General features: G+C 49.5%; 2 protein-coding genes across 2 annotated transcripts; both read left to right on the top strand.

Annotated features, from left to right (window-relative positions):
- The first annotated feature begins 3,538 nt into the window (after nt 1–3,538).
- CPTP (ceramide-1-phosphate transfer protein) lies at nt 3,539–5,730 on the top strand. The gene is made up of 2 exons (XM_056865403.1): nt 3,539–3,660; nt 5,208–5,730. The coding sequence occupies exons 1-2, from the start codon at nt 3,539–3,541 to the stop codon at nt 5,728–5,730; spliced, it is 645 nt and encodes a 214-aa protein (XP_056721381.1).
- A 3,503-nt stretch (nt 5,731–9,233) lies between these two features.
- On the top strand, nt 9,234–16,152 carry LOC130491662 (taste receptor type 1 member 3-like). The gene is made up of 6 exons (XM_056865443.1): nt 9,234–9,409; nt 10,595–10,895; nt 11,693–12,472; nt 13,114–13,317; nt 13,405–13,525; nt 15,221–16,152. Exons 1-6 carry the CDS (start codon nt 9,234–9,236, stop codon nt 16,150–16,152), a joined length of 2,514 nt encoding a protein of 837 aa, XP_056721421.1.
- The last annotated feature ends 266 nt before the right edge of the window (nt 16,153–16,418 follow it).

The raw sequence follows: 16,418 nt of genomic DNA on the forward strand, positions 1-16,418 counted from the left end.
GGGGACCGAGGTGAGCGGGGAAACAGTCCCCCAGGGAGGGACCCCTGGGGCTGGGTGAGGTAGCAGCCAAGCAGCCACCCCCGGGAGTGGGGTGGAACCATCGACTGGCTATAGAATCGAGTCCCAGGCTGTGTACTACGATGGGGGAGCACAGTACTGCTATATATTATTAAAGCAGAGGGATAGATAATTGTAACATTTAGCATGACCCTTTAATATTTTATATTTAAATGGTACTGTTTCATGTCATTGATGTTTTATATTTAAATTGTACTGTTTAATGTGACTACGTGGCTAAAACGACCGAACGGAGGCTGTCGTACTCTGGTCACGTCGTGAGTGGGCAGGAGTCACTGGAAAAGACAATAATGCGAGGAAAAGTTGAAGGCAGCAGGAAAAGAGGAAGACCCGACAAGAGAGAGATCATTGTCGGAGGCTTTCACGGTCAGAGTTCATTGGTTCTTGTAGGTTATCCGGGCTGTGTGACCGTGGTCTTGGTGTTTTCTTTCCTGACGTTTCGCCAGCAGCTGTGGCAGGCATCTTCAGAGGAGTAAGACTGAAGACACTGTCCTTCAGTGTTACTCCTCTGAAGATGCCTGCCACAGCTGCTGGCGAAACATCAGGAATGAAAATACCAAGACCACGGTCACAGCCCGGATAACCTACAAGAACCAAAGAGAGGGATTGACTCTATAAATCCCAGTGGGATTTATCTTATCTGAAGAAGTGAGCTGTGGCTCTCGAAAGCTTATACCCTGCCAGAAAATATTTTTGTTAGTCTTTAAGGTGCTACTGGACTCTTGTTCTTGACTCTATAAAGTAAGCCACGGCCTTCAATTTGCAAGATCTGAGCAAGGCTGTCAAAGATAGGACATTGATTCATAGGGTCGCCAAGCGTCGGAAGCAACTTGACGGCACTTAACACACGCATAGGAAACGTCAGGATGTGATGAAAAAGAAGGTGAAAAAGAAGGATAACATGTTGTTTTATTTTAAACATTTCTTATTGGGTTTTTCCCGCTTAAAAAGGGCACACAGTAGTGTACAAAAAAACAGGCGTTGAAAACACCTTAACAGGAAAACCTAAACTATCAGCTACACAAACTGTGGAAGATTACCCACATGTAGGGGAGGGTCCGTGGCTCAGTGGTAGAGCATCTGCTTGGCATACAGAAGGTCCCAGGTTCAATCCCCAGCATCTCCAGTTAAAGGGAGCAGGCAAGTAGGTGAGGTGAAAGATCTGTCTGCCTGAGATCCTGGAGAGCTGCTGCCAGTCTGAGTAGACAATACTGACTTTAATGGACCAAGGGTCTGATTCAGTAGAAGGCAGCTTCATGTGTACACTTGCACAAGCCTCAACCAATGTGCAAGCATTCCTAATTAACGAAAGCCAGTGTGGTGTAACGGTTAACGGTTAAACGTGTTGGACTAGAATCGGGGAGACTTGAGTTCAAATCTCCTATCTGCTGTTAAACTTCACGGGTGACTGCACACCAGTTCCTTCCTTCCTTCCTCGTTTACCTGCTTCAGAGTTATTGTGAGGATAATATGGGGGAGGAGAGAATATTAAATTTGTAAACAAGGTTGTGATGCAACGACTTCTAATCATCAGGAATGTGATACCGGGAAATAGTACAAGTGCACCTGAGTCTTCTCATTAGGCTCACGTTATGAGAAAGCAAGGCTCATTGGAAAAGACAATAACGCTAGGAAAAGTTGGTGGCAGAAGGAAAAGAGGAAGACCCAACATGAGATGGATTGACGCCATCAAGGAAGCCACAGACTTCAGTTCGCAAGGCCCAAGCAAGGCTGTTATAATGACAGGACATTTTGGTGGTGGTGGGAAGTGCTGTCAAGTCACAGCGGACATATGGCGACCCCATAGGGTGCTCAAGGCAAGAGATGTTTAGAGATGCTTTGCCATTGCCTGCCTCAGCGTCACACCCCTGGTATTCCTTGGAGGTCTCCCTTCCAAATGCTAACCGGGGCTGACCCTGCTTAGCTTCTGAGATCTGACAAGATTGAGCTACCCTAGGCTATCCAGGGCAGGGCAGGGCATATTGGAGGTGATTAATTCATTGGAGTGTCATAAGACAGAAGCAATTTGATGGCACGCGCACTCAGATGAGAAGCGCAAACCACGTGAAACTCTTTTCTCATGATTTGTGGAGGTCATTATCATCTAATCTAGCCAGCAACATCTTTCCAGGCAGCAGTCACACAATCGATTCTATGATCCTTTTTAACAAGACAGGCTGGAGATTGAACCTGGGTCCTTCTGTACGCCAAGCAGATGCTCCAGCAGTGAATCACAGCCCTAGCCTATTTATTTAGATTTATATCCTGCCCTTCCCTGACTACAGTCACACTCAGGGCAGCTACCAACAGCAACAACAAAAAACCCCAATCAATATAAATTCATTATAAAATTTAAAACCTTATAAATGCTAAAATTCAGAAAAGTGCCATAATAATAATCAACAGGAAGGGGTAATCAAACAGGAAAGGGCAGAGAAAAATAAGAGTTGGTTTTTATATGCCGACTTTCTCTACCACTTAAGGGAGAATCAAACCTGCTTACAATCACCTTCCCCTCCCCACAACAGACACCCTGTGAGGTTGGTGGGGCTGAGAGAGTGTGACTAGCCCAAGGTCACCCAGCTGGCTTAATGTGGAGGAGTGGGGAAACAAATCCAGTTCACCAGATTAGCCTCCTCCGCTCATGTGGAGTGGGGAATCAAACCCGGTTCTCTAGATCAGAGTCCACCGCTCCAAACCACCGCTCTTAACCACTACACCACACTGGCTCTCTAACTGGATTACAGGTGACGGGTGCCAATTTAGATCGGTATCTGCACTAGAGGCTTCTGAGAAGAAGTGGCAAATAATTAGTCTCTCCCTTGGAAAACATAAATGGCAATCGTTCATCTGAGGCCTCCCAAGCTGGAACACTGGCAAAGAAGGTGCCCTCCTGACCCTCTTCCAAAGAGGTCCTGCAGCCAAGCTGAAAAAGACTGTAAGAAGTCATGGTCACTATGCACTGCTGGGAGCAATAAAGCTCAGCTGAGTAACTCCAGTGTAATTGCAAGTATCTAAAAGTAGATTGGGGTAGTTTGTGCGGATCACAAAAGCCACAAAGTCAGGCTATTCCCAGAGAAGGTCGGGCTTTCAGCAGACTTGCCATGTAATGCAAAAATGAACTTTTATGGCTGTAAATTGGCGGTGGGGGAGAGACCTGGGCGTGCTCAATGAAGCACAGAAGGTTGAAAGCCGCTGAGAGTCTGTTAAAAGAGGTGCTGCGGTGGCCATGGTATCGCTTTTTTTTTCTTGAGTTTGCAAGCGGACGGAAAGATTACACGCCAGTTGCTTAGATTATCTTGGACGGTGAGTTGGAACAGTGACAGGAAAAGGCTAGGCTAATTGCTGAATAAGAGTGGTGACTGGCCTTCTTACCATGCTATAATCGGCTGTATCTCGCATGCACCTGCTGATTGGCTATTTGCGCCTGTGTTGCTTGTTTCTAATTTAGGGCTCCACCATGGCTAACGGCGATGATGGGTTTTCCCTGAGGGAAGTGCTGGTCACATTCCAGTCCTGCCTCACTGACCAGCAAGAAGTCCTAATGGATCCTTACATAGCAGGCTGGAAAGGACTTGTCAGGTATGATTACAACCTCACAGTGGACAGCCAACGTGGCACAGTGGTTAAGAGTGGTGGTTTGGAGCGGTGGACTCTGATCTGGAGAACTGGATTTGTTTCCCCATTCCTACACACGAAGCCAGCTGGGTGACCTTGGGCTAGTCACAGCTCTCTCAGAGCTCCCTCAGCACCCCCTATCTCACAGAGTGGCTGTTGTGGGGAAGGCGATTGTAAGCCGGTTTGAGTCTCCCTTAAGTGGTGGACAAAGTTGGCATGTAAAAACCAACTCTTCTTCTTCTTCACTGCATGATCCTATGCCCGTCTGCTCAGAAGTAAGTCCCACTGTGTTCATTGGGACCTTCTCCCAAATATGTGGGCATAGGATTGCAAGCCTTCGTTAGGGATCTAGCAGTTCAATCCTATACAGAGTTACTCCACTGTACACCCATTGATTTCTGTGGGTTTAGACTGGAATGACTGCATAGGATTGCACCGTAAATTATATAGCCTCATGACCTCCTCTATTCTGCTACCAAAAATGTATAGGATTAGAATGCATTCAGTAAATCAGAGAGATTAATGGAAGTATTTCTTTGTGAAATGCATAATTGACTTATGGAACTCACTGACACAGGATATAGTGACAGCCAATGTAATTCACTGACACAGGATGTTGTGACAGCCAGTAGGGTAGATGGCTTTAAAAGGGGATTGATGTTCATCAGCTGTCGTAATAGATAAATGGAACCTTCATGGTCAGTGAAAGTCTACTTCTAAATTCTACTTGATGAGGAGACCATGCTTATGGACCTTCTGGAGACATCTGGTTGGCCGCTATGGGAAACCAGATGGTGGACTAGACAGAAAATTGGTCCAATCCAGCAATTTACAGCGATTGATAGATCTGTCTTGCAGTCACTTATTTAGAGAATTAGCATGCAGCTTCTGTTACTTGAAAACTCTACAGAGTTGCCCGTAAGTCAGCTGTGACTTTACAGCTAAAAATAAATAACTGGGGGATTTTTAAAATTTTTACTTATGCCCTGTAGGAAAAAGTACTTCTTTTTGTCAGATGTGTGCTTAGGGCCAATCAAGTTTGTTGAATAACTCAAAATTTTAAGACAGAGAAAAAGGGAGATCTACATATTCCTCATAGTTTTTCATAGTTCTTTAAAAAGGCAAAGGTCATTCCTGACCCATGGGGTGACATCACATCCTGACGTTTCCTAGGTAGACTTTGTTTACGTGGTGGTTTGCCAGTGCCTTCCCCAGTCCTCTACCCTTTATCCCCAGCAAGCTGGGTACTCATTTTACTGACCTCGGAAGGATGGAAGGCTGAGTCAACCTCGAGCCGGCCACGTGAAACCAACTTCCATCAGGATCGAACTCAGGTCGTGAGCAGAGCTTGGACTGCAATACTGCAGCTTACCGCTCTGCGCCACGGGGCTCTTTATAATTCTTTACATGCCTGTAAACTAAGTGCGAGGATAGAAGGAAACATGAGCTTCCAAGTTGCAACCTCTCTTTTGGCACAGGACGTGTGTACAATCTTCTGTCTTAAATCCTAGGTTCCTCAACACCTTGGGCGCCATCTTCTCGTTCATTTCCAAAGACGCAGTAGCCAAAATCCAGGTCATGGAGAACTACCGCAACGGCGATCAAAAGGCCCAGTATATGACGCTTCAGTCCATGGTGAAGCACGAACTGGCCAGCAACCTGCTGGATCTGAAAAAGCAAGGGAGCCAGCCCCCCGCGGGCTGCCGGACGATCCTGCGTCTTCACCGTGCCCTCCGCTGGCTGCAGCTCTTCCTGGAGGGCCTGCAGACCAGCACCGAGGACTCCAGCACGGCGGCCCTGTGCGCCGAAGCCTACAATGCCTCCTTGGCCAACCACCACCCATGGATCATCCGCAAAACGGCCCTCTTGTCTTTCTACGTCCTCCCCGCCCGGAACGCCTTCCTGGAGCTCATGAACGTGGGCACCCCTGCGGAGGCGGTGGCAATGCTGGAGGAGGCGCTTCCCAGCATCTCCAAGGTCTACGACGTCACGCAAGCTCTGTACGCCCAGCACAACCTTCTCGACATCCCATGACGGAGCGGGGCCCCACAATCCATGCTTTCCCAAGCACCAACAATCCATGCTTTCCCAAGCACCAACAATCCATGCTTTCCCAAGCATCAACAGTCAGGGCATGCACAATCACTCCTGCCCGAATCCGCATATAAGCAAGGAGCACGCTGAAACCAAAATCCATAGCTTCTCATACTCAGCTCTTGTCATAAATCGGTTTTCCTATAGGTATAAACTCTCCAGTGTCCAAATGCCTGTTTTATTTAATTCAAAGAAACATGACCAGTTTTCTGGTCTTGCTTTAACACAGTTGAAAACAATCATGTTCCGGTTAGTTAGTTAATTGCAGAAGTAGAGACTGAATTTCTCAGGGCACAAATGACTTCGGGCCTGGAAACGGAGTCTTTCTGGTCTTGGGTGTAAATTGTGCAGTGTATCAATCAAATATTGTTTACTCAAGGCTTCACAGTATTCAAATGATGCTTTGCAAAGTCAGCTCTTTGCAACAGATTGCTGTGTGTGTGTATATATATATATTTAGTATTAAGATGGGGGAGAATGATGCTTGAGGTAAAGGGGACTTACGTAATGGCATGATCCACAGGCAAAAGTCCATATTCTTCTAGGATGTGGCGCTATCATGCGTTCGTAGAAGGAAAAAAGAAGGGAATAGAACCCAACCTAGAGAACAGAAGTTGGGTACCCAAGGTTGGGTGGGATGAAAAAAATATAAATGATGAAAATATATAATTTATTAGAAGCGTTACATCAAGATTAAAATTATTTAAAAACCGTTAAAATAGCACAATGGCATTTCCTAAGGTTGCTGTCTGTCACCACAGGCCAAATGCGTTTTGGCCTATATGGCCTTCCTCAGTGGTCTATTTGAATCACATGCAAAACATGCACACACATTACAAATACATTTACATATACAGGCAATATGAAACAGAACAGGCATGTAATAGGTTGTATATATTACCAATTACACCAACATCTGGTAAGACTGTCGTAGGTTTTTATGCTGGCCTGTATACGTCTCCCACATAAGTTGTGTGCAAGTATCAACCTATTCAAACAATGTAAATATATTTGTAAGGTGTGTGCATGTTTTGCATGTGATTGAAATAGACCACTGAGGAAGGCCATATAGGCCGAAACGCATTTGGCTTGTGGCTGTCATGCGCTTGCCATTCCCTGAATCAGAAGTTCCTTTTTCAAAAACAGTCTTGTTAAAATCATTCGGCTTTTCAATTGCTCAAAGCGGCAAAGAAAGCAAAATTCAAAATATGTAGAGTAGTTCTGCCAGAACCTTCAACCCCACAGCCCGAGGTCCAGAAACAAACATGTTTCAGTCCCACTAAATTTAGTTAGTCAGACTTGACACTAACTTGTCCCCCCTCCCCCGGTCATGGGAACAAAACAGGGCAAGCCTGTGCATGTTTACACAGAAGCAACCCCCAGTTTATTCAGTGGGGCTTCCTCCCAGGTAAGCGTGCACTGGATTGCAGCCGTACGCATGCCGAACTCTCCCTAGCTCAGACCCCAAGCGGCTGCAGCCGGTTCTGCGTGGACTTTTGCTTATCTGCTACTGAAATATCTTTGACCCTCTAGACTTTTCTGTTAGGAAATGCTTTAAAAAAAATTAAGTATGCTGTAACATTTCGGTACGTTGCTACACAAGGCTGTTGGCCGAGCCTTTCGACAATCCAAGGTGTTCTGTATAAAGGATATGCTGGATTTTCTCCTCGTTTTCCAAACCAATCAAAGTGTTTGCTGGATTGTTTTTTCTGTCTGTTTCATGTCTGTCTAAAGTGTCTTTCCTTCAGGTGGAAATATTTGCACTACAGTCCTGTGGACAGAATGCTCATGCTGTGATTGTACTGGAGATTATATATCTATTGCTGGGATTGAAATAAATGCTATCTCTGCACAGGAAGCCGCTGTCTTGGGTTTTCAGTACTGAAAAGCAGGAATGTTGGTGGTGCAGTGTTTCCCGCTTCACCATTAAGACAAGCTTGACGAACACCTGGGTCGTGACTCCGCCCCGTTTGCATGTGCCAACGGGCGAAGTACATGTGAGAGCCAGCGTGGAATAGCGGTTAAGAGCACCGTACTCTAATCTGGTGAACCGGGTTGGTTTCCCCACTCTTCCACGTAAGGGCTGTTGGGTGACCTTTGGCTACTCACCGTTCTCTCCAAACTCTCTCAGCCCCACCTTCCTCACATGAACACATGAAGCTGCCTTAAACTGAATCAGGCCCTTGGTCTATCAGAGTCAGTATTGTCTACTCAGACCGGCAGCGGCTCTCCAGGGTCTCAGGCCGGGGTCTTTCACATCACCTCCCTCCCTAGTCCCTTTAACTGTGGATGCCGGGGATTGAACCTGGGACCTTCTGCATGCCAAGCAGATGCTCTACCACTGAGCCACAGCCCCTCCCCAACCTCACAAGGTGTCTGTGGTGGGGAGAGGAAGGGAAGGAGATTCTAGGATGGTTTGAGACTCCTTAAAGGTAGAGAAAAGCGGGGCGTAAAAACCAACTCTTCTTCTATGGATACCCCCTTTGAAGCAGATGTGCATGCCGTCTGCCTCCTGCCCCTAAAAGCTTACACTTACCCAAAAGCCACGGCCCACCAAGTGATAGCATGACAGTGGTAGACCCTCTTAGAGCCAGCATGGTGTAGTGGTTAAGAGTGGAGGACTCTAATCTGGAGAACCAGGTTCGATTCCCCACTCCTCCACATGAAGCCTGCTGGGTGACTTTGGGCCAGTCACAGTTCTCACCGAACTCTCTCAGCCCCCACCTTATTAATCCATGAACAAAAACCTATCAACATGATCCAGGGCTGGAGAAAGCAAAACTTCTCCCCCTTTCCAAGCCAATGTAAATTACCCTCTTGATGAGCAAACAGCAAAGATTTAAGAACATAAGAAAGGCCCTGCTGGATCAGACTAAGGCCCATCGAGTCCAGCAGTCTGTTGACACAGTGGCCAACCAGGTGCCTCTAGGAAGCCCATAAGCAAGACGACTGCAGCAGCATTGTCCTGCTTACATTCCACGGCACCTAATGTAATAGGCCTGCTCCGCTGATCCTGGAGAGAATAAGTATGCATCTTGACTAGAATCCATTTTGACTAGCAGCCAAGAATACCCCTCACCTCCATGAATATATCCCCTCCCCTCCTAATGCCTTCCAAGTTGGCAGCCATCACCACATCCTGGAGCAGGGAGTTCCACAATTTCACTACGCCAGTGGTTTGCAAAAGAGCCACCCTGAGTAGCCCTGCTGGACATTTGCTTAGCATGGATGAATAAGTCTCCCCCCGCCCCCGGTACATGATCGTGCTTTGCTAAACAAATCTTTCGGGACATTTCCCCTCCTTGCCATCTGGAACTCAAGTTAATAAAAAGGTATTTGAGGAGGGCGACGCCTGGCATTTCAAGAGCCTTCCCTGCCTGCCTCGAGCTCGTTCTGCTCTAAAACCAGGACTCAAAGGGGGCTGTTGGAACCACTCCAGAGGCATGGCCGTTCTCCTGCTCGGTGTCGGTTTGGGCTGGGCCTTGGCCCAGGAAAAGCGCTGTATCTCTTCACAATTCAGAAAACCCGGAGACTACCTCCTGGGAGGATTGTTCCCTTTACGAGTCCTCACCACCAGCCCAGCGTACCGGACCTTGCCGGACGTTTACGTGTGCGAGAGGTAAGGGGGGCGTCGGACGCCAGCCACCCAAGCCAACGCTGCAGCAAAATACCCCGATACCTGTGGGTATAAGTTATCAGCGGGGAGGGGATGCTTTCACACTCCAGCTTGCGTCCTTCCAAAGTGGGTGCTATTAGGGCGTGGGATGGCACAGCCAGACGTCTGCCAAGGCTCACGGATGGCTGGCATCTAACTAGGAATGCCAACATGGGGGGGGGGGGGCTGGAGTTCTCCTGGAATGACAACTGATCTCCAGACTACATAAATCACTTCTTCATTGAAGAAGAAGAGTTAGTTTTTACATGCCGACTTGATCACTTAAGGGAGAATCAAACTGGCTTACAATCACCTGGGACCTCTTGCATACCTAGCAGATGCTCAACCACTGAAGCCACAGCCCCTTCCCCATCAGAATAGAACCTCCATGATCAGAGGCAGTATACCTTGGAGGCAATATACCTGGATCCTTTTAGCTGCAGAACCTGGGACCTCTTACATACCGAGCAGATGCTCAACCATTGAAGCTGCAGAACCTGGGACCTCTTACATACCGAGCAGATGCTCAACCATTGAAGCCACAGCCCCTTCCCCATCAGAGTGGAACCTCCACGATCAGAGGCAGTATACCTAGGAGGCAGTATACCTGGTTCCTTTTATCTGCAGAACCTGGGACCTCTTACATACCGAGCAGATGCTCAACCATTGAAGCCACAGCCCCCTTCCCCATCAGAGTGGAACCTCCACGGTGTGAGGCAGTATACCCTGGAACAGCAGATGCTTCTAAAATGCTGGGCTAGATAGACCTCAAAAAGAGCCCTGTGGCGCAGAGTGGTAAGCTGCAGTATTGCAGTCCAAGCTCTGCTCAAGACCTGAGTTCGATCCCGAAGGGAGTCCGTTTCAGGTAGCCGGCTCAAGGTTGACTCAGCCTTCCATCCTTCCGAGGTCGGTCAAATGAGGACCCAGCTTGCTGGGGGTAAAGGGAAGACGACTGGGGAAGGCAATGGCAAACCACCCCGTAAACAAAATCTGCCTAGTAAATGTCGGGATGTGACATCACCTCATGGGTCAGGAATGACCCGATGCTTGCACAGGGGACTACCTTCACCTTTAGACAGACCTCGGTCTGATCCGGGACAGCCATGTTTATAGTCTGAATCCACCCTGTATGTCTTTTTTTTCCTGTAGGGTGTACACCGCAGGTCTCATCTGGGCTCTGGGGATGAAGTTTGCAGTGGAAGAAATCAACAACTCCACCGAGCTGCTGCCGGGGATCGAACTCGGCTACGACATTTACGACAACTGCTTGGAGCCGATCGTGACCCTCCAGCCCAGCCTGCTGTTCCTGACCCAGACGGGCACCAGCAGCATCGGAATCCTTTGCAACTATACCGACTACCGGACCCGCGTGCTGGCTGTCATCGGGCCCCACAGCTCGGAGCTCTGCACCATCACCGCCAAGCTCTTTGGCTTCTTTCGGATCCCACAGGTAATTTTGGTAGCGTGTAGCACCAGCGTGGTGTAGTGGTTAAGAGCGGAGAGGTTTGGAGCGAAGGACTCTGATCTGGAGAAATGGGTTTGATTCCCCATTCCTCCACATGAGCAGCGGAGGCTAATCTGGTGAACTGGGTTGGTTTCCCCACTCCTACACATGAAGTCTGCTGGGTGACTTTGGGCTAGTCACACTCTCTCAGCCTCACCTACCTCCCAGGGTGTCTGTTGTAGGGAGGGGAAGGGAAGGTGATTGTAAGCCGGTTTGACTCTTCCTTAAGTGGTGGAGAAAGCCGGCATATAAAAACCAACTCTTCCTCTTCTTCAACTGCAGACCAAAGTTGGGCCTTATGTACTGCATGTTCCAAAAACCAAACTGGAATCCTGAATAATTTATGCAAATTAATCTGTTGGCATACTTCCTCCTATTTCGATGGCAAAGTGATCAAAGGTGTACAATAGCCGATTGTGTATCAAAATGCAAAACTGCACTCTTGTGGACGCCACAAACAGACTTAGGGGGTTACCGCATTATGTATTCCCAGCGATGAATTAAGAGTTTGAAAATGTTATAAAAAATACTGTTCGCACTTTGTTTGGCCCCTTTAGCTGTGAAGACGTCTTCCAACCATTTTTTAGCCGTGGCATCCAAAAACCCTTTTAAAGCGATGTTTTTTATAACATTTTCGAACTCTTAATACATCGCTGGGAATACATAATGCGGTAACCCCCTTAGCTAGGAGGTTGTCGGGCAGAAATGGACCATCGACGTGACCAGCGCTTATGTCACTCCAGGTCAGCTACGGCGCCACGGCAGAGAAGCTGAACAACCCGGAACAGTACCCCTCTTTCTTCCGGACCGTGCCCAGCGACAAGATCCAGCTGGAAGCCATGGTGAAACTCCTGACCTTCTTCAAGTGGAACTGGATCGCGGTCGTAGGCAGCGACGACGAATACGGCCGAGAAGGCCTCAGCCTACTCTCCTCCATGGCGGCCAGCGCAGGCATCTGCATCGCCTACGAGGGGCTGATCCCGGCGGACGTGTCGATCCCCAACCTCGAGGAGACTCTGGAACTGGCCATCCAGTCCATCAACAAGACCAACGTCAATGTCGTGATCCTCTTCTCCAACGACCGACCCGTCCGGGCCTTCCTCAAAGAGTGCCTCCGGCTCGGGCTGGGCAAGAAGGTGTGGCTCGCCACGGAAGCATGGGTGATGTCCGACGTGGTCACCTCGCTCAGACAAGCGGACTCGATTGGGACAGTCATCGGTTTCATCATCAAAGGAGGGAATGTCTCCAGATTTCAGGAGTATGTCGGGAGACTCTTGCACCTGACCCAGCAGGAGAGCTTCTGCGAGGCTTCCCAGAAGGAAGCCGATAAGGTGGGCTCCGACGTTCTGGGGCCGCAGTGCCCGCAATGTGACCACCTTCTCCCGGACAACATCAGCAGTGTTCTGGAGCATCGGCAGACTTTTGCGGTGTATGGGTCTGTCTACAGTGTGGCCCAAGCGCTCCACAACGTGCTCGGTTGCGAAACCGGGCAGTGTAAGAAGAGCAGCGTCAAGCCTTGGCAGGTAAGAGCACACAGGTGAGGTGTCCCTCTTCAGAATGGGAGGCAGATGGGAGCTCATCGACCTACCTCCTTTCAGTGATCGAGACAGACCTCATAGAATCATAGAGAGGGAAGGGGCCACCAGGGTTGTCTAGTCCAACCCCCTGCACAATGCAGGGAATTTGCAACTACTAGAGAGCCAGTGTGGTGCAGCAGTTAAGAGCGGTGGTTTGGAGCAGTGGAGTCTGATCTGGAGAACTGGGTTTGATTCCCCACTCCTCCACATGAGCGGTGGAAGCTAATCTGGTGAACTGGATTTGTTTCCCCAGCGGTGCGTTAGCTATGCACATGCTAATGGCTATGCAAACAGGAACGAAGGAGTAGGCGAGTGTGGGGGGGTGGAATTTCTCCTTTTGCGTCGGGACCATGAATAGGCATTTTTTAAAGTTGCATTTAAAAAAAGAGCTTTGAGCGAGCATCACAATTGACCCTGCATAAACGGCCTTGGTCTCTTGTCTTGAAAACCCCACGAGGGGTCGCCCTAAGACAGCTGTGACCGGAGGGCACTTCACGCGCATAAACAGATAGCTTTATTAACTGGGAGGTAAATTTGGAAGGTGGAATCCCGGGACTTTCACACCGCATCCCTCTCCCTTTCTGCAGCTGCTAGAAGCAATGGAGGGACTCAACTTCAGCACCCGAAACCAGTCGTTCCATTTTGACCAATCCCGCAGCATCAACAAGGGCTACGAGGTCATCGGGTGGAGCTGGCAGGACGGCCGGATCCGGTACGTCACCGTGGGAGAGTTCGACGCGAACCTGAAGATCGACAAATCCCGGCTCCACTTCCATACCGAGAATCAAAAGGTAAAACAGCGAGTGACCCAGCCCTGCAAACCAGAGAAATGGTTACGAAGGGGGCCAATATCCTGGGTGTCCTCTCCATCTCCCTAGGAGCCCACGTCCCAGTGCCTCACCACGTGCCAACCTGGGCAGATCCGCCGGATGAAAGGCTTCCACCTGTGCTGTTACGACTGCATTGACTGCGAAGAGGGGACATTCTGCAGCAGTTCAGGTAAAAACGTTGAGGATCTTACAACGGCCTCCCTGCACCACAAATGTATAGATGGGCACCTTTCCAGTGTGGTGTAGTGGCTAAGAGCGGTGGTTTGGAGCGGTGGACTGTGGGTTCGATTCCCCACTCCTCCACATGAGCGGCGGAGGCTAATCTGGTGAACCGGGTTTGTTTCCCCGCTCCTCCACATGAAGCCAGCTGGGAGACCTTGGGCTAGTCACAGCTCTCTCAGAACTGTGAAAGAATTCATTTATTTGTTTAGCCACAGGCCATTACAAAATATCCTTACATATGTACAAAAAGCTTAAAAGGGGATAAAATTGCATCAATATGCATTGCCTGGGTAAAAAATTATTTCATATAGAATCTCTATTAAAACAAATATCGCACTCATTTGCTTTCCTATACAAAGTTTTTCTTAATAGCTTTAAGAGCTCTAATCTTCTTGGCCGCGATGGCAAATTGAGACATTCTGAAGGTGACACGTGAATCAGGGTCAGAGACTAAATTAAAACAAAAAATCAATTTCAGAACAAAAATTTACTCCCTTCAAAATTCCATCAAAGTTGGCTCACTATACAACGGACATGACAGCACATAATGAAAAATGTCCTCCGGTGATAAAGTCACTCTCTCAGCCCCAACTATCCCACAGGGTGTCTGTTGTGGGGAAGGGAAGGTGATCGTAAGCCGGTTTGAGTCTCCCTTAAGTGGTAGAGAAAGTCGGCATATAAAAACCAACTTTTCTTCATCCTCTTCTTCTTCTTCTTCCAAGGCCCACAGCTTGACAGAGGAAACTAACCCCAACTGCAAGGGCTGAGCTGATCTCAGGCCTGGAGTCAGGGTGTTGGGCCAGGAGGTGCGCTTGCCCTGCCTGGGGCACCATTTTGCCAGTGTCTCGGCCCCAAAGGGATCAAATCGGTGGGTGGCGCCAAAGTCATTGGCTCTGGCTCATCTCCTGTGGTTCCCATTTGCCCGCTCATGGCGGGAGACCTCCAGCTGATTGCAGTCCTCGCCTGCCGACGCTCAGCTGATCGGCGGGCGGAAACTGGGGCCAAAGGGTGTGTGTGTATAATCATCCCAGAGAGAAAAACTAAGAAGAAAAATAAGGCCTTGGCTACTTACATTAGGTTCTGGCCATATTGTTCCTGGTGATTCCTAGAGCAACCCAGAAGTGACAAGGAGAGTTCTAGCAATTGCCCTCACATGAACACATGAAGCTTCCTTATACTGAATCAGACCCTTGGTCCATCAAAGTCAGTTTTGTCTACTCAGACCGGCAGCGGCTCTCCAGGGTCTCAGGCAGGGGTCTTTAACATCACCTCCTTGCCTAGTCCCTTTAACTGGAGATGCCGGGGATTGAACCTGGGACCTTCTGCATGCCAAGCAGATGCTCGACCACTGAGCCACAGCCCTAAGTTCTCCAGGGTCTCAGGCAGAGGTATTTCGCATCACCTCCTTGCCTGGTTCCTTTAACTGGAGATGCCAGGGATTGAACCTGGGACCCTCTGCATGCCAAGCAGAGGCTCTACCACTGAGCCACAGCCCCTCCATAACTCTCCCGCCAGTTGCTCGACACTGCCTGGTCACCTTATCATCTCCAGAGGGGCTCCCTGGTTAAAACCAGGCCGTAGAATAACCCGTTTGCAGGCAAGCGCCACGTTGAGGCCGGTATTTCTCGCTGTCCTTCCGCAGACGACTCCGCCTGCACCGCCTGCCCCGAGCACCAGTGGTCCCCCAGGCGCAGCACGCAGTGTTACGACCGCAGCGAGAAGTACTTCTTCTGGCTCGAGCCCCTGGCCCTGGTCTTGCTGGGCCTGTTACTTTCCGCCTTGGCTCTCACCTGCCTGGCGGGGGCGCTGTTCCTGAAGAACATCCACACCCCTGTGGTGCAGGCCGCCGGGGGTGGCATGTGCCTCTTGGCTCTCGGCTGCCTGGCCGTGATGTGCCTCAGCACCAGCTTGTATGTCGGGAGACCCAGCTCCACCGTCTGCAAGCTCAACGACCCCTTCTTCACTCTCTGCCTCAACGTCTGCTTCTCCACCATCTTGGCGAAAGCGCTCCAGATCGTCCTGGCGCACGACTTCGCCGACAGCCGGCGTACCTTCGTGCACACCCTCATTCGACAGCGGCCTTGGTCTATCGTGGCCTCCTGCTTCCTGGTGGAGAGCGCGCTCTGCTTCTGGTACGTCTACGCCGTCCCGCCGGTGGTGGTCAACAACTACACCCTCTTGCCGACCCAAGTTCTGGTCCAGTGCAAGGTCCAGTCCTGGCCCGTCTTTGCCCTGATGCACGGGCACAACGGCGCCCTGGCGTTCACCTCTTTCCTCTGCACGTTCATGGTGCAGACGCCGGCCAAGAAGTACAACGTCGCGCTGGGCATCACCTTCGCCATGATCGCCTACTTCGCCGCCATGATCTTCTTCGTCCCCACCTACACCTCCGTGAGGCAAGAGTACCAGCCGGCCGTAATGATGGCCGCCATTTTGCTGTGCACCTTGGGGCAGCTGGCCTGCTTCTACCTGCCCAAGTGCTACATCATCTGGTTTAAGCCGGACTGGAACACGACGGACTATTTCCAAGACTACACCCGGGAGAGGGTGGAGGAGAAAGATTCTCAGGATTAGGAACCCGCCACCCCAAGTTTGCATTCCACAGCAAGTTTGTGGGAGAGAGGAGGAGTTTTGGCTGCCTGTGGTGTATTTTGCACCACTGTCGCTGGACAGTTTGGAACAAGTCCTGCAACAGAACTGTGGTTTAAGTTATGCAATTACCAATTTTAATAGAGACCTTCTAAACATTTATTAAATGTTTCTATCTTGACTGTAGTCAACCGATGGGAATCTAGTCGAAAGTAGAATCACAACATTAAGGAATGATTGATATTAATTTA

This window comes from Euleptes europaea, chromosome 19, assembly GCF_029931775.1.
Source record: "Euleptes europaea isolate rEulEur1 chromosome 19, rEulEur1.hap1, whole genome shotgun sequence".
In the NCBI taxonomy this organism is placed as follows: domain Eukaryota; kingdom Metazoa; phylum Chordata; class Lepidosauria; order Squamata; family Sphaerodactylidae; genus Euleptes; species Euleptes europaea.

Coding starts and splice junctions, on each gene's coding strand:
- CPTP (XM_056865403.1), top strand. CDS start 3,539: ATGGCTAACGGCGATGATGGGTTTTCCCTGAGGGAAGTGCTGGTCACA. Junction 3,661..5,207: donor GGCTGGAAAGGACTTGTCAG/GTATGATTACAA, acceptor CTTAAATCCTAG/GTTCCTCAACACCTTGGGCG.
- LOC130491662 (XM_056865443.1), top strand. CDS start 9,234: ATGGCCGTTCTCCTGCTCGGTGTCGGTTTGGGCTGGGCCTTGGCCCAG. Junction 9,410..10,594: donor GACGTTTACGTGTGCGAGAG/GTAAGGGGGGCG, acceptor TTTTTCCTGTAG/GGTGTACACCGCAGGTCTCA. Junction 10,896..11,692: donor GCTTCTTTCGGATCCCACAG/GTAATTTTGGTA, acceptor ATGTCACTCCAG/GTCAGCTACGGCGCCACGGC.